The 25201-nt window shown below is 41.8% G+C and overlaps 1 protein-coding gene across 1 annotated transcript in view; it reads left to right on the top strand.

Moving 5' to 3' along the window:
• Positions 1–25201, top strand: part of DOCK8 (dedicator of cytokinesis 8) — a 96607-nt gene that overhangs the window by 51143 nt on the left and 20263 nt on the right. The window contains exons 21-34 of the mRNA XM_009677671.2: positions 754–918; positions 2117–2292; positions 4060–4155; positions 5520–5615; positions 6515–6664; positions 9148–9261; positions 10339–10494; positions 16496–16635; positions 17558–17727; positions 19197–19342; positions 20035–20217; positions 20976–21111; positions 21696–21789; positions 24436–24532. Of these exons, the coding sequence (XP_009675966.2) occupies positions 754–918; positions 2117–2292; positions 4060–4155; positions 5520–5615; positions 6515–6664; positions 9148–9261; positions 10339–10494; positions 16496–16635; positions 17558–17727; positions 19197–19342; positions 20035–20217; positions 20976–21111; positions 21696–21789; positions 24436–24532 (1919 nt within the window). The remainder of the gene's footprint in view (positions 1–753; positions 919–2116; positions 2293–4059; positions 4156–5519; positions 5616–6514; positions 6665–9147; positions 9262–10338; positions 10495–16495; positions 16636–17557; positions 17728–19196; positions 19343–20034; positions 20218–20975; positions 21112–21695; positions 21790–24435; positions 24533–25201) is intronic.

Here is a 25201-nt window from a genome sequence, read left to right as displayed (position 1 = left end):
GATATACTTTAAGTTCCAATAGTTTATTTATCTGGAGATAAAGGTCAGAAATTGGGTAGAGGTTTAGCTTGATTAAGAATTCGCTTGCCTTGCAAGGGAACACAGGCAGAACTGATTATTCTAAAACTGACATTGCTGACTGCACAGTATCCTCAACATAAGAAACATACAATACATCTTCAGACAGAATTGGTTGAGCACAAAAACAGAGAGGATATTGTCAAACGCACGGGTTTTTCACAGTTACTGAAGGTGCTAGCTGCCTATCGGGTATGTTAATTCTGGAGGCAAGGCATACTTGGAGACAATGGTATAGTTCTTTCCTAGCTCATTCTGGTAAACAACACTTGTCATCTACTGTAATATCTGCAGAAAAGCCTACTAGCTTATGTTTGCTCTGTCAGCTGGAGAAGTGTCCTGAGTCTTATTGTCCTTCAAGCAGATGTTTTATAGAAAAGGCTTGAAGGCTCTAGAAGTCATCAATAACAGTTGAGCTCTGCTTTTCCATAGCACCAAGTGATGGAGTATCACTGAGTGACAGGATTGAAAGCCAGCAGATGTAGTGAAAAGAGTATATTGGCTTATACAGACCTTGAGTCTGGTCCAGTATAACAGTTCCTGTCTAGAGCTGTGAATTTGTTAAGGACTGAGTTAAAGCATATATGAATTACTTCTTGTTGGAACAAGGAATGCCTTGACCTAATTACATTGTACATTCAGTGCTGAGACTAATCCTTACCTTTTATTTCACAGCCAACTTCTCGCAGTTTGCCTTTGAGTCTGTGGTTGCGATAGTGAACAGCCTCCACAACAGCAAAGACCTGAGCAAAGATCAGCATGGGAGGAACTGCCTCCTGGCATCCTATGTCTACTATGTATTTCGCCTGCCAGACCCTCAGAGAGAAGTAGCCAAACTAGGTAATATTGGTGCAATGGCTATAAAATAGTTCTTTTTTTTTTTTTTTCTGGATACCCACTTAGGCTAGAGGAGATAGCTTTGGGCTCTGGAGAAGTATAGCTACTCAGGATGGTTCAGGTCTGAGAAGAGAGCTTAGGGAACTGGTCTATAAAACAGTCAACTTCTCAGCCCCAAACTGCACACCTTTCCTGCACAGCACTGTTTAGACACACCAGTTTTCTTACCAAGGATCTAAACACTACATAGAACAAAATGGACTTGCCCATAACCTCTGCCTCAGAGCCCTTTGTTTAAGACGTGAAGTTCAGACAGTCCATGTGAGAGGACCTGCAGTTATATGGAATATTGTAGCTGTGTGGCAGTTAAAGTAATATGTCTCCTAAATGAGGAGATGTTTTTTCTAGGAACTAAAATGGCTTTAAGATGCCAAATTTTCACTAGTCTGCACATTGGCAAACTTTTCCTTGCAAACTAACTTACTGCCAAGTGGCATAGGGGCCAAGCTCTGCCAATTTCTCCATTGCTTTAGGGATGTCATTAGAGAATGAAATCCTGTATGTTGGAGCCCACAGTCCTAAAGCCTGAGGAGGTTTTACAGGTGCTCAGTCTGAAGATTCATATCATACTGTCTTAAATGAGTTACTCCCAAGCAGCTGTGCTTTAGGAACTAATGATGTGTAGGCCTTTCTCCCTTTCAAATATTCATTTCAGTATCCTTTCTTGAAGAATATTTAGGCTGGTGTTAGGGTGTGCAAAAATCTGTGAGCTCTTCCATACTTGGAAATAATTTATCCTGGAAAAATACGATCCATGAGGAAGTTGAAAACTAGATCATTTAGGGAAATTCCTACTTCCCTCGCTACTTTGAAGATGGTGTTAGAGTTTTGTGCTTGCGTGTGTGAATCTCCTCTGAATCCATAAGAATTTAAAAAGAGCTGACAGAAGGAAGAAAGAGCTACTGTAATAGGGCTGCTGCTCAGATAGCCTTCTTCATCTTTTGCTACTGTGTGTGTAATGACCTTGTGAGTTGTGGAATCCCAAAGCATGTGCACCTTGTCATTCAGTGCCTATGTAATTTTTTAAAGAAGCAGTTCACACTGCCTGTGCTGTAGCAGCACTGAGCAAGCTGTCTTGGATCTGATGTATAGCTCATTAATATGTCCTTTAATCTTAGTTCAAACATCTCCCCATGAGCAGGTGCAGGGAGTGGTGCCGTTTTGACAGAGTCTCGTTATTACACGTTTGGTCGCACTTCTGCGATGTCCGTTGGGAATAAGCTCCTGCAGAGCCGAGTGATAAGCTGCAGCAATCCTGACATTACTGTTTCCCAGACTGCTACTGATGAGGAGGTCAAAAATATCCTGTCATCCAAGGTAAGAGAAGGAAGTCAAATATCTGGAGAAGTGTACGGCCCAAAACCTGGGCCGTTCTTTGAGGATTGGATTTGCCTCTTGTAAACACACTGTACATATCACCAGAAACATTTGTTGTGTATCTGATTTGGCATGTACACATGTTAAATTGCCTTGCTCAATTCTAATGGCGGTTGTCGGTGAGGCCAGTAAGAGATAAGAACTCTGTGTTTGTGGCTTAGATGTTCCACAAAAGGATTTGTTTTTTTCTAGGTCCCTCACATTCCTTGTCTTCCTGTCATTTAGATTCTATTCACGTTAGATGCTAGAGTGTTCAGGAGAGGTGATTCAGCTCTCACAGAATTAGTGTGAGAAAGAGGTGCTATTGATTTTACTGGGAACAAGTTCACTTTCTAAAAGGGGTTAAAAAAATCTCTTGGAAGGGAATCAGTATTCCTGAAATCCACCAATAATTTATTCTGGTTGTTTGTAACCTTTTATTTTCCTCATCACAGAGCCTCTACTTCATGCTAAATAGTTTCATGTCAAAGAAAAATTAGGTGTGGTATATGCCCGCAGGCCCATGATTAAATATTGGCTATAGAACAGATGCCACACACAGACTTTGTAACTGAGTCTCTCCAAGTATTTAATTTACCCACTGAATGAAACACAAAATTCCTCTGCCTTTCTCATTCAGAACAACATCTTCAACAGCTTGCAATGTAGGAGAGAAACAGCAACGTCTGAGAAGCAGGATTTTGCTGCTCTGATTGGCACCTCATGCTGGTCTGCAGCATCCTCTTCTCAAAGCTCTGTGAAGACATTGCAGCCCAGCTCACTGGGGAAAACAAAGCCCAGAGGTCTGTGTTCAGCAGGAGCTAGGAAACCCTGCCTTTCAGAGAAGCAGGATTTTACTCCTGTGCAAGGAACCTGCTCCTAGCTCCAGCCCTTAAAAGCTCCACAACAATCTGTCTGCTGCGCTCAGAACCATATCCCCCTTTCCTTTTCTTTGAGTGTTACATATGTAAAATACTACTTCTCAAGGAGGTTATTTTCACAAGCATTTTGAGGTCTTTTCTCCGTTTAATGGGTATGTCGTCTCCAGTTTAAGTGAATGAGAGCTCGTCTTCAGCAAATTAAACTGGTAGAACTAGTAAGATTTATAGGCTTTGCCAATCTATTTGTTTGTTTATATGGATAAGCTTATTCATCCATAGCAATTTTTAATGAAGTAGATTTGCATTTAATAGCTTTATGAATTTTACTCTCATGTACAGTGTCCTAAAAAAGACAGAGCTCAAGGTGTTTTTATTTTTTCCAAATTAATACAAAATTAAAATGTTTGATATTGCAGCTTCATCACATTGATAAATGTAGCAATTTGCAATGCATGGGTGACTACTGCCATTTCACTGCCTTTTAAATTGGCATTACTTTTAATAGAAGGAAGACTCCCAGATGCTAGTTAATTTCAATTGCAGAGCCACTGAATAAACTTCAAGAACAGTTATCCTTGAAAGGATGAATTTTAAACTTTTAAGAGATAGCTGCAGTGCTGCAAGTGGTCACGTGATGGCAGTGTTGGCATTATTTTTCATTCTCTTGGGGTTTCCAAATTCTAGGACTCTACTCCCTCTCTTGGGCAGGGCACTGGGTAGAAGAGAAAGAAAGAGACTACAAGATGATTATGTGAACAAGTGAGCACACTAAACAAAAAAAAAACTTTGCTAATTTCTTCTCTGTTAATTAACTTATTTTTGTGTTTCTTTTGACCATTTGCTCCAGCCTGTGGATCACAGCTCCAATCGGATGTCTTTCTACATTGAAGCAACAAATGACACACCAAATGTTTGTGCAAGCCCGAGACCATCCAATAAAAAGGTAGCCTACTACTAAGTGTGATGGCTCTCATTAACAAAGCCCCGAGCCTTCTGCGATAGGGCTGCTGATCAGCACTTCTAGATGAGGAAACAGGCAAGAGAGAGAAAATAACCAGTTTTACTGAGTGAAGGCTTTGTGAAGGAATATTGAATCAATGGGTTAATATTACCTGAAATTTTCTGCCTCTGCTCCAGAGTCTTTAGATTCTTTTTGCAAGACAGGTTTTGACAAGTAACAGCCTGCCCGAATTCTCCCTTTGCTCTCTTTCTCAAGGTGTTCATGCCTCTGTCTTTTTGTATTGCTATTTCCCTCTGGGTACCTGCCTTTACATGTAACAGTAAATGGCTTTCAGAAATGTTTGCCATCTTTTTCTTCCGTCAAAGATGTTCTACTTTTCCCCTTTTGGTAGCTTTTGGAACTCAGAAATTCCTTCTTATTCTGAGTATCCCAGGTAGCTTTTCAAGAACATGGAAAATACCCTATCAGATAGATAATCCTTTCAGAGCTTTATCTTGGGTTTTGCTTTGATCACCAGGGGTGACTTTGGATGAAGAAGATGGGGTAAAACTCTGCAATGGGCAGTTCAGAATTACAGTTACAGTTAAGAGATTCTCCTGTCTTATTCCTATTTACTGGTCTGATTTATGCCAGAAAGCAGAGAGGTTTATATTCGTTCTGAACCTTGGAAAGATTAATAAATGCTATTTTATATAACCAGAGGCTTAAGAATGTCAGTAGCTCTATTATTTGGCAGAAATAGAAAATAGACAAGGCAGTAAATGTTTAGTCCAGATTTGAGCTTCCTAAAAGTTTATATCATTGAGATCAAGGGTCGTGTGATCAGATCTAACTGCAGAGAGTATTGTCTCTAAGTACAAATCTCTGTAAAAGCCCTGCTGTCGCCCTGTGTCTTTCTCTTGCACAACTGACACAGTCTTACTTCTGCCTTCTCCCCAAAAGATAACTGAATAGAAATACTCAGAATCCCAGCACGATGGAGGAACTTAACTGCTCGCTGTCATGCACACAGCCCATCGGTTGAGGCTAGACCAAGGACATTTCCCAGTTTGTGTATCCAGGGTTCTGGATCCACACAAAAGTGGATCGCAAAGCTCATTTTCCACCAGCGCTCCTGATATGTTGTTTTAGGTCAAATTCACCTCCTCATTCTACAGGGATGTCCAGACATCCCTATTCAGCTGCTCATTTTCCAGTGTGGCACAGTTCCCCATCCTTGACTGGGCTACAGTTGGGCCTGGTTTGAAGATGTGAGTGTAGGGAGGAGGTTGAAACTGGAAGAGAACCAGTTTCCCAGCTGAAACCTTTCCCTGAACCTTTCCCAACACCTTGTGTTTATTTTCTAGCATTTCCATGAAGAGCTGGCACTTCAGATGGTGGTCAGCACAGGTATGGTGAGAGAATCTGTCTTCAAGTATGCCTGGTTCTTCTTTGAGCTCCTGGTAAGATTCATCAATTCTGTTTTATGGCAAGTTGATAATACAGCGTAGCATGTACAACAACCACAGATTTAAATGGATCATGATCTCTTCAGGTATCCAACCCCAGTAGGGCAAGGAGAAGTTCCTGCCACTTATATTCCATATAAAAATGGGCTTCTAGCACAAGCATGGATTGTCCTTCTCCTGTGAGTTTTCCAAAAGTTCAGGCACGCTTGTATCATGCAACTGGTTCCATGAGGAAATTGCCAGGAGCCACCGGTACTAGGGATGCACTAAAAGAATTCTCCAAATTCATCACCATTTCCTACTGGCAGCCTGTGAAGACCGCGTCCTGCCTAAATTACATGCACAGCGGTCCTTGGCTGGCAGAAGGCTGAAAGACAAAACTCAGACTAAGCCTTTCTTTCCTTTTCTGTGAATATCTGTTGTTGTATTCTCACAGGCTACTGTCACAAGGCTCCCCAACCTCATAGTTTCATAGAGCCCTACGATGACTGATGTCACTGGAAATTGTTTTGACATATAGGTTTCCACTGGCAGAAAACAGGAGGTCAAGAGTAGGAATTCATTCCAGAAGTGTCACTCCCTGTCTGCCATTATGAAAGGCGAAAGCTGCGAGCAGCAGATTTTCAGAGCTGCAGAAAGAGGGGACAGGTGGAGGTGATCTGGACTTTAGGTGCTGGGAATAGCCAGCTGAGGCAACATGAACAGGAATCAGTCTGTCATGTTTGAGTCTTCAGCTCTCTGTTGTCACTGCCGGTAAGCATAGGATGTATCACAATGGTTCTGAGAAGATATGAATGATTCAGGGAAAACCAAACAGGGTATCTAACTACCACAGCTTGACTTAAAGCAGTAGCTTTACTTCAGGGTTGGGTCTTTTTTCTTTTGTTTTGCAGATAAAGAGTATGGCTCAGTATGTTCATAACATAGAGAAGCAAGATAACCCACGAAGAAGTTGGTTCTCTGATCGTTTCAAAGATGATATTACCACTATAGTTAGTGTGGTTACTTCGGAGATTGCTGCACTTTTAGTCAAACCACAGAAGGTAAATGTAAGAAATAAACACCACAGCTCCTTGCTGTTCACCCTGTGTTACACTGAGCGATATTTAATCCCAGTTCACCTCCAGGAGTGTCATGAGTCCAAAACTGAGGCTGTAGTCTCACATATGCCTTAAGAGGAGCTGTAGCTGCAAGGGATAGTCTCGTGCTCCCCTAGCAAACCGTTTGTTCTTGTTAAGGTTATTTCCCCAGCCTGCTTCACTATGTCGCTACACTGTACAGCAACACATAGGAAAGACAGGGTATAGGAGGGAATAGTCTCTCCAGTAGACAGGAGAGGTGGGACTCCCTCTTTCAGCAACTGTGCTGCTTTATGCCAGGTTAGCAAGGGCATCAACCTGCAGCCCATGTATGGCTTATTCCTTTTACTTCCCTTTCCTGGTACCCTCATTCTTACTGCATAGCATTTCATGCCACATTTGGCTTCATTGACTGCAGTGGGGTTATTCAATAGGAAAGCAATATTCTTCCTGAGGTTTGAAAATCCAGCCACAAATGATCTAATTCCAGCTTTCTTTAAAGAGGTACTGGCCACGTAAAACTCAAAGACAAGATATAAACCCATGTAATTTTACTCTTCTCTCTTTTGTATTTTAATAGGTTCCATGGATATATTGGATTATAAAGTTGAAAGGATTACAAAATGTAACTTACATATTAGCATTAATACTATCAGTTTACATCATCGATGTCACTCCACTCTGGCCAATATAAAAGCTAAGGCCACAGATATACACTGAGTGACTGTTGTTTGCTCAGTTGTTGCAAATGGCCTGTTTTTTATGCCCCAGAGCAGCCAAAAGCACTGTGCTAACACGTCTGTGTGTTCTGCTGCAGGGCAAACCAGACTGGAGAACAGACCTGCCTGGGTTATTTTTCAAACAAGACAGTTTCCTGATCAAATTCTCCACACATGCCCAGTTGGGCTGTCACAGGGCAGAGGACGGAAAGGGCCAAGAACAGAAAAAGGAGGGTGGGGAATAAGAGAAGTGATTGTCACTGTCACCTGTAAAGCTGTTCCTTTGCTTAATCGTGTGGTATGCCTTTGTACTAGCCACATGCAGAGAAATGGTTTGCACAGGATGTTTACATAAGGTGTCAATGACTTCTTTTTAAAAATGTATGATAAAAGTTTGTCACAGTAAAAAATTTTTAACAAAACGTATAGGTTTTACCTTGAAACTATTTGACAGCAGTTAATGTTTTAGGGTGTCTTCACAATAAAGACACATATTTATGGACTGTTAATTCAATTCACGTTTGATAGAGTGAGTGTAAAGACCTCCATGTGTGAAAATCCCACTGCAGTGTTTGCATAATTAAGGCCATTACTTAGCTCTACAGAGCAACAATAGATAGTACATTTCTGATTTTTACAGACCATGCAGAAATAAGCTGTATGTTCCAATAAACTGTTGGGCAGGTTAGATTATCCTGAAGTTCTGCAGTAATATCTCTATCTTATTTCAGCCTGTCCAGTAAGCTAGTGGAACACTGATTTAAAGCTGATTTTTTATTTTTTTAATCACAGTGGAAAAAAAATCTTACGGGGCAAATTCCAGATCTCAGGAAATGTATTTATATCACTGAACAACAAAACAGATAGTTGAAAATGACAAAATAAACTGGTAAACACACTAAGGTGCTGCACACCTGTTCTCACTAGCCTGAGACACTGAAAGTGGTAACTTTTTTCTGAGTTAGCTGCTCTTTCAGTCTTGAGTGAACCAGCCTAAGGCATCTGAACATCAGATGTGTGCAGGTCCCTGAGGCACCTCTGCAAATTCTTCTTAGTGAACTACATGTGTTCCCAAGATTTTCTTATTTAAATTGGTATGTTTGAAACAACTGTAGCTTTATTTTGGGTGATGCATGGAGCTCTCTGTGATTTTTACCTAACGGTTGCTTATCTCTGGTAATCAGGCCAATTATACATATAAAAGAGTTTAGCTGCTAAATCATAAACCTATGGATCTACATTCCTGGTGTTTTTTTTTTTACTATCAGCATTCCATCAGCAGCGTCAGTGCAGATTTTTATTAATATTTTAAAGCATTATTTTTTTGTGTGTGTATAAAATAGTTTTCTATTTTGATGATGGTAATGCTTAACTTTAAAAATATATATTGTATATAGTATTTAAGCCTTAGGAAGTTCACAACAGGTCTCAAATGCCATGTTAGTGTTGTCATTCACAAGGCTTGCACTACTAAACTTATTCATTCGTGCTGTGGTATTCCCTTCTGTAAGCAGCAGCTGTTGAAATAATTCACAGGAGTGATTCTGCATAATTTTAACAAGATAAAATGAATTTGAAAAGGGAAACAATCTTGTCTGGCTTATTGCATGATATGTTTCTAGAAGCTGTCCCCTACATTATTTTTAAATGATTCTGAAAAGTCTTCTGCCTTTCCATGGATTTTATACATCATAACTGCATATCTTTTTTTTCCCTTTCATAATAAAGGAAAGTGAGCAAGCAGAAAAAATTAATATCAGCCTGGCATTTTTCTTGTATGATCTTCTTTCCCTAATGGACCGAGGATTTGTGTTTAATCTCATCAAACATTATTGTAATCAGGTAGGCATCATGCATGATTGTGATTGCATTTGGCTTAGGGGCAGTCTTGTGTTCTGTTCTGTTAGATTCATTTATCCAGGATCCTTTGAATTGTGTTAAATGACAAGGTAAATTTTCTGTTTTCCCATTGCATATACAGAAACTTTAAATCTCCTTTGATTTGTGGTCTACAGAAAAAATTTGAAGTTAAGATTCTTTTAGAAATGTCATACCCTTCCACAACTGCAGAGCATCCATGAACCTACTTTTCGTGCTCTCCTCTTTTGCAGCACTTAGCAGCAGCCTATGAATCCCCAAGGTCTGCAGATCACAGGTTAAAAACCACACAGAGCAGGATCACACTCCTCTTGGGTTACCCTCCTTATTAATTCTAGTGGCTTTTGGTCTCTTAATTCGCCCAGGGCACTGCTGTGATGGGGCAATATTTAGACTGAGGGGTTCAATAAAAAGGATCCATCTCTATCTTCTTGCTTTCCAGTACTCCAAATATTAAAAATAAATGGTATTTCTGGGATGTTAATGTATTGTTGTATTTAAGGGGTTAAAGTTTACCTTCTGTCTTGTGACCCAATATACCTATTGTAGCTTCTCTGCTAAATGAAGGCCAAGCTGTCAGTTCATGGTGGGTAGGAGAACTCAAGGTCCATACCAGCCTGGTTTCCTGTAATACCCCATGGAAATAACACGACTATTGGTACAATGTGCTGCATGGCAGGTCTATGGACAGGTTTGCCGTAAACTCAGCAAAGTTGTGTTTGTTTTTATGCTCATGTTGATGTTATGTAAAAGTGGAAAATATTATTTGTTTTTCTTTTGGGAGGAAAAGAACAGTTGATCCTCTCTTGGGACGTCATCCAGGGGTGAAGGGGGAAAGCACCACCACTGCCAATAAAAAGCAGCTAGTGGATGAAAATGAGTTAACTGTGGGGAACCAATAAGCATTTTATTGCATGCTGGGCTAGTTGGCTATTTCTATTAAACTGACTGATTCTATTTCAGGATGCAGAATATTTCACTGTGTGGTCATTTAAATAACATACTCCTGTCACAGGACACTTTTTTTATTTGCTTTTCTAGCTCTCAAACAAGCTCAATTCACTCTCCATCCTGATTTCCATGAGACTGGAGTTCCTGAGAATTATCTGCAGCCATGAACATTACCTTAACCTGAATCTCTTCTTCATGACCTCAGCTTCTGCTCCAGCATCCCCTTCTCCCTCCCTCTCCTCACAGGTAGGCATCCATCAGACAGCGTTGCATGGCTTCCAGGTGAAGCGCATATGCAGGGAAAGACGGGTGTTGCTCTGCATTCAGTTACTTAGGTTAGAGTTAATCAGTCACCCTTGGACCAGGGAGACCAAACTAAGAGTAAAGACTAAGGGAGTGTTACCGCAAAACTGGAACTACACAAGTTAAAACTTGCTATGGCACAGATATGTTTGTGGTAAATCCTCAGTAGGCCTATCTAAAAACATATCAGGAGAAAATGAATGTAAATGCAGATGTACAAGGTCTAAGAAGAACATGGCTCTGAAGGTGCAGAGCAAATGGACAGGCACACTTATATCCCACACTTTTGCAGTGAGTGACACATATATTTCAATATCAGTTTCTGTTTTGGATAGCTATGGCATCTGGCAGTGCACAGCAAACTTTCCAAGCATTTGCCTTCTGGCTAAAGTTTTTTGTTTTGCAGTGGATGTACCTGCTACCACTGCAATGAGCTAGTGACTAAAACACTGGCTTTCGAGACCCTGAAGCATGAATTTCTGCTGAGGCCTAGTGTTGTTCAGAGCAAGATTATTATGCTTTCCAGTTCAAATATCTGTGTTTTTTGCTTTGAATTTTTCTCTCACGGAGTGGAACAGACTTTGACAAAGATTCCTCTGGGTTTTCTGGACAAAATTTTCCCTTTTATTTGAACTTTGAATTTTCTGTGTGGGAACTCTCAGGTATCCTGCGTAGAACTTCCCTCACAACTTTTGTGAATGCCCCTCAGCTTGACCTCTCATTTCTTTTGGAATGTCATTGCAAGTACATGGGCATTTTACAGACCTGAGCTAGTATTTACACAGCTCTAGACTTCCTCAGTGTTAGGGCTTCCCATTGTCATCCTGGTCACAGAATTCACGAAAATATTCAATATGGAAACTTATCTGGCACACCACCACACCTGGTCTTGTGCTCTTCTCCCCTGCATTCTGCTTAGGTGGTATCTTACTTTGACTGTAGAGCAGACTACCTAGTAAAGGGTGGTAGCCTTTCTGTTTCCTGCATCAGTGCAGTCTTCTAGAAGTCAGTGCTAGGCTGAAGCATTTCAGTCCAGTGCCCCATAATAGCTACAGCCCTGGAAGGGAGTAGAAGTGGACTTGAGATTAACAATCCTTTTTAAGTGTCATTACCAAAACCTATTTGGATGATAAGACTACCACATCTCATATCTTAATGGTACCAACAAGTTAACGTCAGTAAATAATATTTTCTTAAAGGTTTTCCTGGTCTTTAAAGCAGAGCTTGAAGATCTCAGAGTCAGGGTTTTCTGACAGTTTTTTTAATGCTAATCCTGGATGTCAGAGACCTAGAAATAGGATTCCTCTGCATATGGAAAAAACAAAACAAAACCAAAAAATGAAAAATCCTGAACCAGAAGTCAGCATAGCTTTTTTTGCTTTAGGAGTAACCTATGAAGTACAACCCACGCAAATCAATAGTGCTTTTGTGGCCCTTACATGATTTAATACATTGGCTGACCACCATTGCAGTAATTCTGCTCTGTCTGCAGGAGTGCTGCCCAACTAGAGTTAGATATTCAGTAAGAAATGTGGCCTTGTGAATAAATCTTTTGGAATTCTTGGGGCAAGGCCAAATACTTTCCCTTAATTCACTTAACTAGGTGCTCTACATCTTAGCGTTTCCCCACACACAAACAAAACACAGTCTGTCTATTTGGGGTCTAAATGGGAGTGTGTTTTAAGTGTGTAGATTCAAATTTGGGGCTGCTAAGGGATGTGGGTTTCATTTGACCCAATATGCTGGAAGAGAGCTGTCATAGTGTAGTGTACTGCTACTTCATGTGTTTGTTTTCTGGGACTATTCCCAGATGACTGACAGAAATATTGAGAGACAATATTGAACGGTATAAATTAAAAGCAAATTTTGGACTCATAAACCCCGGTAGCTGCACTAGAAAGTAAAGTCTAAGAGTTATGCTCACCTGATCGGGGGACAAAAACATTCTAAGTGACCTGTGCACAGACCTATGATTGGAGGAGCTAAAAAGTTCACAACACAAATATAGCAGCAACTTTCCATTCCTGGACTGGCTGTACATCAGTCATAGCCATAAGTTACAGCAGTTTGAAGGCTGCTCTAAATTATGCCAGCTGCCAGCAAGCTCAGCCAAGGATTTCCAGAGTGAAGGGAAACACTCTTCGCACCTCCTTCACAGCTGACCTTACTTCCATACTAGACATCATGGATGCTGAAAAAAGGCATAGTGCAAAGCCTCTGATATCCAAGGTCCTCCATCCTTTGGGGGCAACTTCCCACTATAGGAAAAATAGCCTGAGAGTTGCTCTGCAATAGTGAGAGCAATGCAAAGTGTCCTGAATGTGGAAGAGATTCTGGTTTTGTGTCCTATTCAAACTAAAAGGGGTGAAGGGCAAATTGGATACCATCAAACAGGATTTCAGAGCTCTGGGGATGGTGGTCTGGGAGGCCAGGTCATTTTCTCCTCAGCCTACCCGTGAGGGGGAAGGATGGGAGGAGGAGTGGACCGATTTTCCAAGTTAACAACTGGCTGCGCTGCTGGTGTTGGCAACAGGGTTTTGGTTTCTATGACCATGGGACTGTGTTTGAAGATCGACAGCTGATGGAGAGAGGTAGGATCCACCTCACTAAGCGGGGCACGCGTGCCTTTGCCAACAGATTGGCCAGCCTGGTAAGGAGGGCTTTAAACTAGGAAAGATGGGGGAAGGGGAGTGGTATAGACACAGGGCAGTCAGTAAAACGCTGCTCAAGTCAGGATACCTCCAGCGGGTGCATGTAGCCAGGGGAGACAGCATGCAACATGGCTATGGAGGATCCTCTTGCACCTCTCCTAAAAAGTCTGCACGCTCGATTGATGCTCTGAAATGTCTGTACATGAATGCACGCAGCATGGGTAATAAGCAGGAAGAATTAGAGATCTGTGTGCAGTCACAGGGCCATGATCTCGTTGCAGTTACAGAGAGCCTACATGCTTTCTGCAATGGTGTCATGGATGGCTATGCGCTTTTTAGGAAAGACAGGCCAGGAAGGCGAGGTGGTGGAGTTGCTCTTTATGTGAGGGAGCAACTAGAATGTATGGAGCTCTGCCTCGGGGTGGATGAAGAGCAACTTGAGAGCCTATGGGTAAGGATTAAAGGGTAGGCTAACATGGGTCACATGGTGGTGGAGGTTTACTACAGGCCACCTGATCAGGAAGATGAGGCCTTCTACAGACAGCTGGAAGTAGCCTCACGATCACAGGTCCTGGTTCTCATGGGAGGCTTCAACTGGGCATCTGCTGGGAAGAGAGCCCAGCAAGGCACAAACAGTCAAAGAGGTTCCTGCAGAGGATTGATGATAACTTTTTGACCCAGGTGGTGGAGAAGCCAACAAGGAGAGGTGTGCTGCTAGACCTTGTACTAACAAGCAAAGAAGGTCTAGTTGGAGATGTGAAGGTTGGGGGCAGCCTTGGCTGCAGTGACCATGAGATGGTGGAGTTGAGGATCCTCCGAGGAGGGAGCAAGGCAATAAGTAGGATTGCAACCCTGGACTTCAGGAGAGCTAACTTTGGCCTCTTCAGGGACCTACCTGGAGGAATCTCATGGGACAGGGCCCTAGAAGGAAGGGGGATCCAGGAGAGCTGGTTAATATTCAAGCATCATTTCCTCCAGGCTCAAGATGGGTGCATCCCCCTGAGTAAGAAGTCCAGCAAATTGGGCAGGAGACCTGCATGGATGAGCAAGGAACTGCTGCCAAAACTCCAACAGAAGAAGGAAGTACACAGAATGTGGAAAAGGAGACAGGCCACTTGGGAGGGACGTTGTCAGAGTGTGCACGGATGTGACAAGGAAGGCTACGGCCCATTTGCAATTAAATCTGGCAAGGGATGTCAAGGACAACAAGAAGGTCATCTTCATATTCATCAAGAGCAAAAGGAAAACTAGGGAAAATGTGGGCCCGCTGCTGAATGGGTCGGGTGCCCTGGTAACAAAGGATACAGAGAAGGCAGAGTTATTGAATGCTGCCTTTGCTTCCATCTTCACTGCTAAGGCCAGCCCTCAGGAATTACACACCCTGGGGACAAGAGAGGAAGGCTGGAGAAAGGAAGTCTCTAACTTGGTCGAGGAGGATCGGGTTAGACATTATTTGGGCAAACATGACATCTGCAAATCCGTGGGCCCCAATGGGATGCACCCACGAGTGCTGAGGGAGCTGGCGCATGTCATTGCTAGGCCACTCTCCATCATCTCTGAAAGGTCCTGGAGATCAGGAGAGGTGCCTGAGGACTGGAAGAAAGCCAATGTCACCCCAGTCTTCCAAAAGGGCAAGAAGGAGGAGCCAGGACACTACAGGCCTGTCAGCCTCACCTCCATCCCGGGAAAGGTGATGGAACAGCTCCTCCTGGAGGTCCTCACTAAGCTTCTGGAGGGCAAGAAGGGGATCAGGAGTAGTCAGCATGGATTCAGCAAAGGGAAATCATGCCTGACCAATCTGATAGCCTTCTATGATGGAAGGACTGGCTTGGTAGATGAGGGGAGAGCAGTGGATGTTGTCTACCTGGACTTCAGCAAGGCTTCGGACACTGTCTCCCATCACATCCTCCTAGGTAAACTCAGAAAGTGTGGGCTAGATGAGTGGACAGTGAGGTGGATTGAGAACTGGCTGGATGGCCGAGCTCAGAGGGTTGTGGTGAATGGCGCAGAGTCAAGTTGGAGGCCTGTGGCTAGTGATGTCCCCCAGGGGTCAGTCCTGGGTCCAGTCTTGTTCAATATATTCATCAATGACCTTGAGGAAGGGACAGAGTGCACCCTCAGCAAGTTTGCTGATGATACTAAACTGGGGGGAGTGGCTGACACAGCAGAAGACTGTGCTGCCATTCAGAAGGACCTGGACAGGCTGGAGAGGTGGGCGGAGAGGAACCTCCTGAAGTTCAACAAAGGCAAGTGCAAGGTCCTGCACCTAGGCAGGAATAATCCCATGCAGCAGTACAGGCTGGGGGTTGACCTGCTGGAAAGTAGCTCTGCAGAGAAGGACCTGGGAGTCCTGGTGGACAACAAGTTAACCGAAAGCCAGCAATGTGCCCTTGTGGCCCAGAAGGCCAATGGGATCCTGGGGTGCATTAGGCAGAGTGTTGCCAGCAGGTGGAGGGAGGTGATGCTGCCCCTCTCCTCAGCCCTGGGGAGGCCTCCCCTGGAGTCCTGTGTCCAGTTCTGGGCTCCCCAGGACAAGAGAGACATGGCACTCCTGGAGAGAGTCCAGCGGAGGGCTACAAAGATGACGAGGGGACTGGAGCATCTCTCCTCTGAAGCAAGGCTGTGAGAGCTGGGCCTGTTCAGCCTGGAGAAGAGAAGACTGAGAGGTGATCTCATCAATGTGTCCAAGTTTCTGAAGGGGGAGTGTCAAGAGGATGAGGCCAGTCTCTTCTCTGTGGTGTGCACTGAGGCACCCGGCACAGACTGAAACACAGGCTGTTCCATCTGAACCTGAGGAAAAACTTCTTGACAGAGAGGGTGACAGAGCGCTGGCACAGGTTGCCCAGAGAGGCTGTGGAGTCTCCTTCGCTGGAGATATTCAAAACCCCACCTGGACATGATCTTGGGCAATGTGCTCTAGATGACCCTGCTTGAGCTGAGGGGTTGGACTAGATGATCCCCAGAGGTCTCTTCCAACCTTGGCCATTCTGTGATTCTGTGATTCTGTAAAAAATACAAGATGGGAATTTTACATCTCAAAAAATGTCAAATGAGTTGCTTGCAGAGAACTGAAAGGATGAGATTGCATCCTAGTGAGCAACTTGTTTGAAATTGGATTTTGTTTTTTATTATTTTCCATTCAGATATTTTCCTCTAAAATATCTGACCTTCTTTCAAAGTCTATGCTATAGTCTCTAATCAGATGTTTTACTGCATGGGCTGTCATTACCACCTCTTTAAGGAGCATTCATTTTGGTGATCATTCTTTAAATACTTCTAATATATTTTTTCAGAATTCTAGCTCCTGCTCTAGTTTCCAGGACCAGAAAATTGCTAGTATGTTTGACCTTTCATCAGAATATCGTCAGCAACACTTTCTGACTGGGTTACTCTTCACTGAATTGGCAGCAGCGCTGGATGCAGACAGTGAAGGGTGGGTACCCCTGCTGAATGCAATTGAATGCACTGAATGTGTTGTGGCAGAGCTATAGGAAAGAACCTCTGCGTTTGGCATAGAATGGATGGGCTCCTTCAAAAAAGCTTTGATTCTCCCTCCATAAGCAAATATTAGTGTGTGAACTTCCATGGAAGTTGCTATCGAACTAAACATCCATTGCAGAAATTCTCACTTGAGTCAGTCATGTTACCATGTGGAGTAGACTGATTCTGAACAAAGGGAAACAAGAGAATGATCTTCACCATCGTTTCAGGTAGCACAGAATGAATAAGGGAGTTCTAATTAAAAAAAAAAATCTTCATTAAAGGTAAATTAAAATTATAACCAGTTCTAGAACATTTTAGGATAAGCTGCTAGTGCTCAACTTTTCGCTAGACAAATTAAAGTGCCAGTGTTCATCCTGTAGAAAACTGCATATGAGTCTTTCTGTAACACAGCAATAATACAGTGATTGCTTTTCTGCAGTATGTTCACTCTAATCAATGCAAGTACTATATGTTGCAATAATGTTGGCTAAATAGGTGGGCTGAGATTGCAGCTTAAAATTTTATTTCCTCTTCTCTCTAAAATACTACTGCCTTTGCTGGAATTCAAGAGTTTAGCTAAGCTTTGGCTAGAGTGATGCCTGTCTCTAAGCACATTTCTTCACCGTGCTGATTTTTTCTGAGATGCTTGGAAGACTTGAATGCTCTTTGATTTGTGGTGAACTAATTTGGAAATGTAAGATATCTATGTTTTTCAGGGAACATTGTTCTCTGTTCAGAATGGAATGGGCTATCTGCTGAATATTGGTATATTAGTTTTTCTTCCATATCCACTCTGTTTCTTATATCTTTGATTTTTAAGTAATTTGTGCATGACTCTTGAACGAAGCTCATGCTTGTTTTTCTGTTAACAGGATTAGCAAGGTGCAAAGAAAAGCTGTTAGTGCTATCCTTAGCCTGCTGAGTTCCCATGACCTAGACCCACGTTGCTCCAAAAAAGAGGTGAAGATTAAAATTGCAGCTCTCTATCTCCCTTTAGTTGGAATCATTTTGGATTCACTGTCACAACTCCATGATTTTACAAGTAAGACCTTTCCTCCTTTATCTTTTTTAGCCTCTTAGAGTGGCTTATCAAAATAATCTGGCTATCAGACATAAAAAATATTTCCTGAAGTGCAGAAATTCCCCACAGTGTTACAGGGGTGAATATTTCTTTGCTTGGAAATAAATTGAATTTTTACAGACAGGAAAAACTTCAGTGTGCTTACTTCATGCGCAAACAATAGATCAAAGATGTATCTATATATATTGCTGCCTATATCTTAGTATAAATATTGTGATTTTAAAAAGTTTGCAAGATCTGCAAGAAAGGTTAAGATCTTGGTTAGGATTAAGAAAGGTTAAGATTTCTTAGCTTTTATAGCTATAAATTTTGGTCTAAATCTTTAAGTAAGTGTTTTAAAACATCATCATCTAAGCTATTTCCTTGCATTTTACTACATGTATGTTCTTATGAAATTGCTGAAAGCAGCAATGTGGCATTTTTTTGTGAGACAGCAGATCTCTGCTACCTTGAAACCTACCTTTCACTTTCATAAAGAAATTAAAGGCTATAAAAGAAAGATATATATTCTTTGAAGAATATACTTCTATCACTAGTTCTGAAAATGTTTTGCGTATAGATGTCTGAACAAAATACTATAAATGTGTTTAGCACTTTCCATCTAAGAGCATGAAACCATTTATTGCACATTGACTAATCAAATCTCACCACATTCCTCTAATCTAAGTGTTGTCTTTATACCACAGATGAAAAGGAGAGAGAGTGAGGAAACCCATGTGTACCAGTATGGCTAGTAACTAGAGCGCCTTTCTTTTTGAATGTCTGTCATGAGATGTTGCTGACCTAGTTCTGAACGCTCTGAGTTTGGCTGGTCACTCACCTTCTCTGAAAGCCAAATCTTTCAAATCCCAAAGTGAACACTCAGAATCAGAGGAGATTTTTATAATACTTAGGTATAGATACATTTATTTGCTGTGGATGATGTTAAGAACCAGTGGGAAACAGAAGTGGCCAGATGCTTGAAATTAAGCTTGTCCTTTAACCAGCAGGCAACACCAGCTCTGTCAGCCATCAGCAGACTGACATACCTTGCTGAATATCCCCAAGCCAATTCATGGCTTTGATGTTGCTCCTCTTGCCTAGAATGGAATGGAACTGGATGGCTTAGCTTTGAACTTCAGAACCAGCCTCGTGTTTGCTCCTGCCTTTGCTTTTAATTCAGCTTCTCCGAAAAACCTAAAGCTAATTGGACTCATCTGCTTTTCCTATGCTTATTTGAATAACTTGGCAGTCTTTGCAGGTAGCTGCAAACTCTCTTGCTAATGCCCGTGCCTCTTTTACTCCTTGATGCATCAGCCAGACAAACAGTCTCGGGGATGGCCATGCCACTTGTTTTGCTAGGTAACAGAATGGAGGACTATGAAATGTGAGAGTATCACAGCAACAACTGGATTCTTCCCTGCAGTCCCACTGAGATATTTCAAATCTAGTTTCAGATGCTCGAGGTGGAAAAGGACGCACAGGCAATCCAGAAGAAGAACAAGAGTCTGCAGGTGCAATCAGTCAAAATGTGGCCCTTGCCATTGCAGGGAATCAGTTCAGCCTCAGGAGTTCTGGAATGTCTCTGGTGTCCCTGGTATGTCTAGCGCTTTGCCAGTCTCCTTCCTTGTATCTACTTTTGTCTTTCAGTATTTTGTACTTATCCTCTCATCTGGCTAATAACTAGGGTAACAAGAAATCACTTTCTCATTTCCTCCAGCTCCCACAAGAATGCTTCATATATCTGGTGTTGTCTCCTACTCTTCTCTTCCAGTTATGTAACCTCTCCTTCGTCATAAGTGGTTCCACTTTTTCTCCTATATGCCTGTCTCCATTTCCACACCTAACCTAGTCCCATTTCTTGATCAGCAAATGCCACTTTCACTCCTCCACTGCCTTCCACTCTCGGTGCCTCCTGAATCCATGGATTCGTGACTCAGGATCCCCTTTTTTCTTCTCTCTTTCTTTCTTCATGGTTGTTGCAATCTTCTAAATATTTGGCTGACATAGCTGCATGGCAAGAGGGAACCAGTTGCAGAATGTGCATCTGGCCAGCAATGCGTCTGGTGCTGCTTCCTCTCTTTCACTTGCACACAACTGGCCCCACTGTCCCTAATTGCACAGATATAGATTCCGAAAAGTAATAACCAGTATAACCTGAAGGGGTTAACTTACTTAAATCCAATCCTGGGATTTGACTACGCTGAAATTTAAATAAAATTTCCTAATTTGAAAGATCTACCTCCTCTTTTTCTTCTTTCCACCGACATTTACCTTATCGGCTTCTAGCCGTACAGACAGAATGCTACATTGGGTCCTGATACTACACGCAACCTTTTGATCTGTTTCCTCTGGATCATGAAAAATGCTGATCAGAACCTCATACAAAAATGGATTGCAGACCTTCCATCCATGCAACTGAACAGGATTTTAGACCTCCTCTTCATTTGTGTCTCATGCTTTGAGTACAAGGTAAGTGAAATATGGCTTGATTTTGTTGCAGTGTTTTTTTCTTTCTTTCTTTCTTTCTCCCTGGCTGTTCAAGGAAAATTTATTATTGGAAAGAGCTGAATTAGCTTTTGTCTGATCTATACTACAAGTGAACAGATCAATTCAGGCAAAAGAAGTGACTATACCCTTTAAGCAAAATGCAACCAAAACCTTTGAGGAAGCCCCATGAAGCTGGTTTCAATTGTTGTATTCTTTTTCCTTTTCCTGGGGATTTGAGGAACTATTTTAGATGTTCTAGGAATAGCTCTTTTAGGCATTCCAGGAATCTATAGACATGTCCAATTTACCAATGTTTTCCACCGGTGAAGGAAGATAAAAAGTTGCTGCTGTCAGCACTGGAGTTGTTCTCTTTGCCACTTGTTCTCTCTACCACTTTCAAAGCAAGGTGGTGGTAGGTGATCCTTTGGTTAAGATTTGGGACTGAAGATCAGGACTCCCCTGTTTGACACAGCCTATCTGAAACAGGTCAAATAACTTTTTCTCTGTGCTTCAGTTTCTCTCTCTGTAGCACTGAGATAACGTCTTTGTGTTTATTAGCAGTATGCGTATCACCTGTCTCCTCATCCAAGGCCTTTAATCTTTGTATTTTAGTCAATCATATTCACTGCTTTTTGCCTGCTCTCCAGATCTCTCTCATTGTCTCTGGTCCTGGTGAAGTAATTTGGACTGCTGTTTGAAGGTGGAGGCACTGGTGTTAATCACTTTGACTTTACTTTCAGGGCAAACAAAGCTCAGATAAAGTTAGCACTCAAGCACTCCAGAAGTCAAGAGACATTAAGGCCCGATTAGAAGAGGCTTTGCTGAGAGGTGAAGGAGCCAGAGGAGAAATGATGAAACGCTGCAGAATACCAGCTGGTACATCCCCCTACCCTTTCCTTGACTTTTGAGAGGATCTCAAGAGGTTACAGATATAAATGTCTTTGTTACCTTTTATGCACCCTGCCCATTCTTATCCTTTTTTTTTTGTCCCAGTCCTTCCCTTGTAGAACTTTACTGGATTTGCTGTGGATAAAAATATCATTAGACTTCAGTTACCTCTGCAGTAGCTAGGACTGAGCTCTTCTTAGCTGAAGAATATGAAGGCAGATAAAAAATTTTAAGACATTCTAATAAGTTGTTTTAGTGCCTAATTAAAAGTTAAGCAATCATGTCAAAACTATCTGTAAAAACAAATTGCTGATAGGAGAAAAGGTCTATTTCATTTAATAAATGGATTTATTTGTTTTTTTGGTCTTTGGAGACATCTGTAATGAAGCTAATGTTTTAAAAATCCTAGATGAAAAAATGAGGGGGCCCTGTCCTTTGACTAGAGCCCCGAGGCCATCATGTTGAATAGTTTGAGTTCTGACAGACTGCTACAGAAAAGTAGCTCCCTCTTTGATGAGCTGTCAGACTTCAGGTGTCCCCCTTTGCTTTAATCTTACCGATGCATGTTGCAGTTTTAGGGAATGACAGATCAGCAGGGCTAATGGAAAACCTGCGATGGAGAAAAGAGCAGACTCAGTGGCGGCAGGCAAATGAGAAACAAGATAAGTGAGTTGGTTAATAAATATATATTGCTTTCATTAGAACCAAGCTGTTTGTGTTTTTTCTTTTTAATGTGTTTCATTCTTTCTTCCAGGATGGTTTTATTACGAAATCAACAGTTTCAATCCTTTCCCCCACTCTGTCAGAGGGGAAATAAATAAAAAATTTTTATGTAGCAGAAGGATCTGGCTGTTGCTATGATGCAACAAAGACATCATAAATACTTAAACAGGATGTTAAATAGCTATCTACACACTTTTGCTTTTGATTAGCGGAGTGAGGAATGGTAGTCATTGATACATGTCATATCAAATACTCTGCAGAGGCCTGATACGACATTTGTTTTGGTGTTGCTATGGCTTCTACTGTGTATGGTATTGTGATATAAGTTTTGTCTCACTAAGTACTTTGAGCTGGGTTTACTTGAGAAGTTTAACATTGCTGTGTTAAACTTGAGAAGAGTTATTTGCAAGAAGAACAGGAAAGATGATTCTGTAGTGAACGTTTTTCTAGTTGCAGATTGTAAATGATGATGTATCAGTATATTTCACCTTATCAGCACTATGCAGTAGTAGGCAAGTCAGTGTCCCAATTTAGAGAAAGCTGTATTTTCAGGAATGATTTGTGTTAATAATAGTATTTTCATATTGTATGTGCCAAGTTTCTGTATGTATAAATTTGTTGCTTTTCCCTAAAGGAGATGTGCCATTTTCCATATGCTTGAATAGGGGCACTGGGTGGCATCTTGCCAGTAGAAGTGCTGTGAGCACTCATGATGTCCTTCACCATGTTTTAACTTGAACTCAGAGCACTGGCTTGGTTCTGGTTTTTGCATGAGTGGATGATGCTCTCCTAGACAACTATGTTGTTGCGACCTGGCACCTTTTGAATATAAAGAATAATATTTTAGAATTTATCTGGACTTTTCAAACATAATCCCTGTGTGCTCTGTACTTAACTGGAAGACAATGCAGATCCTGTGTGAACATTTTTATTTTCCCTTGAAAGCCGCTTGCTTCCTCCCAATGAATTTAAATAAAGTCAGAGTAAGCCAGTCATCAAACAGCAGCTCTACAGTATGTCTTTGCCGTAGTTCAGTTAAGCCACTTGAAATATAACTTTCAGTTAAATGAGTACAACTTTACCTGTTGTCCCGGCCTTTCTGTTCTATCCTGTGTTCATCACTGTGGTATCTAAGCACTTTGCCGTCATCCTTTGTGGATCCTTGCAGAGTATGTCTCATGAGCAAGGTGTTTGCTTGTTATACATGGCACAGCAAATTTGCATATTGGTGCTATTCAGGCTCACTCAGCCTGCTTCTCCTTGGGCCCAGTGTGCTTTGGGATTGTGACTGTTGTCACTGTTTTAAGTTAAGAACAGCACTGGAGAGGATCTGATCAGTCAGTGTGATTAATGTCCAAGGCTGAGTGGTTGCTGGAAATTGTTCAAAGGGTTGTGTTGTTTGCTTAATTTGTACAATTGTCACTCACTCATATTTAGTAATCCCTAGCTTGATTATAGCACTGGCCTTTTGGCAGGCCCTCCTGTTCTTCACTGCTTTGAGTATTTGTAATGAATCATTGTGTGACTGTCCTGACTTCCTTTCCTAGTCCTCCCTAAAATTATCTGGCTGTCTCCAAAGGATGTCTCATCACTTTTCTGGCTTTCCTTTTGGATGAGACTCTCACCTCACTGAATAGAAAACGTAAGCAAATGTAACAGAAGAACCACAGGATTTGAACTCACTCAGAAACCTGATTTTAAGGGTGTTCCTCCAGCTGAAGGACGGAAATGTACCTTGGGAGCTTTGGTCTTGAGACAGAGCAGCTCTAATCTGAAGTCTTGGAAAGCAGCTTCTGGCTGCGCAGGAGCTTTTTTTCTGAATGGTTTAAGGAAAAGAACAAACCCTCTTCTTTGTGTTTCTAGCTTAGGAGGGATCACTGAAAATATACTTTTGTTAGAAACTGTTCCTTAAGCTCAGACTGCTGAACTGCAGGGAGCTGTGTTCCAGACCTCCTCTTAAAGTGTTAACTGAAATGATATCATGCATTGTGTTACTAAACCTTCTGTGTTTTAAGAAATGCTCCAATCCTCTCTTAAATGGCCTGGGGCACTGCTTCCCTCATCTTGAGGCATTTGATTACATGCTGTCTTACATGTCAACAGTCTCAAGAACCAACCTTTTTAACTGCCTACCTTAAGCACTGCTGCTAGGGCATTGAAACAATTTCCCCTTTGCCAAAGCCTGCTAGTGTATTATATTTTTCTCTGGAAGTGTTAGAAAAGTTGCTTCTTTATTCTGTTGTGGGTTTTGGTGTCCTGCTGCAGGCAATTCACTAATTTCAGAGCTGATACTGAGAGCGAAGGAACTATTTCAGAGATGGCTATTATGCAGCAGCACCTATTTGAACTACCCAGAGGTCTCATTGTCAGGCATCCCCTGTGTAATTTGTGATCTAAGATAACAGCTCTCCTTGTCTGACCCTTAAGTTCTTAAGAAATGTCCTTGAAGACTATTTTCATTGTTTGCTATTATGGCATCATTCAGAATGCTATCATTTCTATTTTGCCTTTGTTCCTTTTCTGTAGTAGGCATCTCATCTAACTCCTGTGGTAGTCACTGTGTGCTTTAACTAGAGTGTCTTTTTGCAGGACGAAAGCTGAGCTAGATCAAGAAGCTCTGATCAGTGGAAACCTGGCGACTGAAGCTAATCTGATCGTTCTCGATATGCAGGAGAATATCATCCAGGTGAGAAACTGCAGAGCCGGTTTTGTACCAGTCCCTGCAGCTCCAGAAGCTAGTGGAAGAAAGATTCATTTCTCCTTTTATTTCCTAGCCAGGACAGATTGTTAATTAAAGACCTCCTGTAAACTTATGTAAACTTGAAGGGGGAAAAAAAGACATGAGAAAAAATGAATCTGAAGATGAAAAACTGCCTGTCTTACACTGTTGGTGCAACCCCTTCTATTGTAGGCCATTGCATCAGTGTAAATTAAGGAAAAATTCACTCCCTTGCCTTCAGTAGGTGTTGTAGAAAGCCATTTCAACTATCTGTCTTGCCATAATGCAGCAGTTTAGAGAGAATATGTGGAGAAAAGCCTTTGTTGAGGTTGGGATATATCTGAAGATATTAGTATTTTGAAACTGGACTACTGGGTGGCCTTAGATGCAATACTTGGCATGATCCTGTGAGACAACAGAATTTAACTTGACTCCTAGAGTATATAGAGCCCTTCTGGAGAAAGATGTGTCCCTGTAGAACAATGTGAAGAACCTATACCTTAACTTCCAGCAGTCAAGTGCAGCAAAATTTCACAAGTGCAGTGATGGCAGTGGAACTAGAATATTTGACTATACTGAGACTTGGCCTCCTGGTTTAGGAAAGAGACTCCAAACTCACGGGTATGGGAGTACTAC

Source organism: Struthio camelus, chromosome Z, assembly GCF_040807025.1.
Source record: "Struthio camelus isolate bStrCam1 chromosome Z, bStrCam1.hap1, whole genome shotgun sequence".
NCBI lineage: Eukaryota > Metazoa > Chordata > Aves > Struthioniformes > Struthionidae > Struthio > Struthio camelus.
Note: the sequence above shows the minus strand (reverse complement) of the source record. Positions and strands in the feature narration are given on the sequence as shown.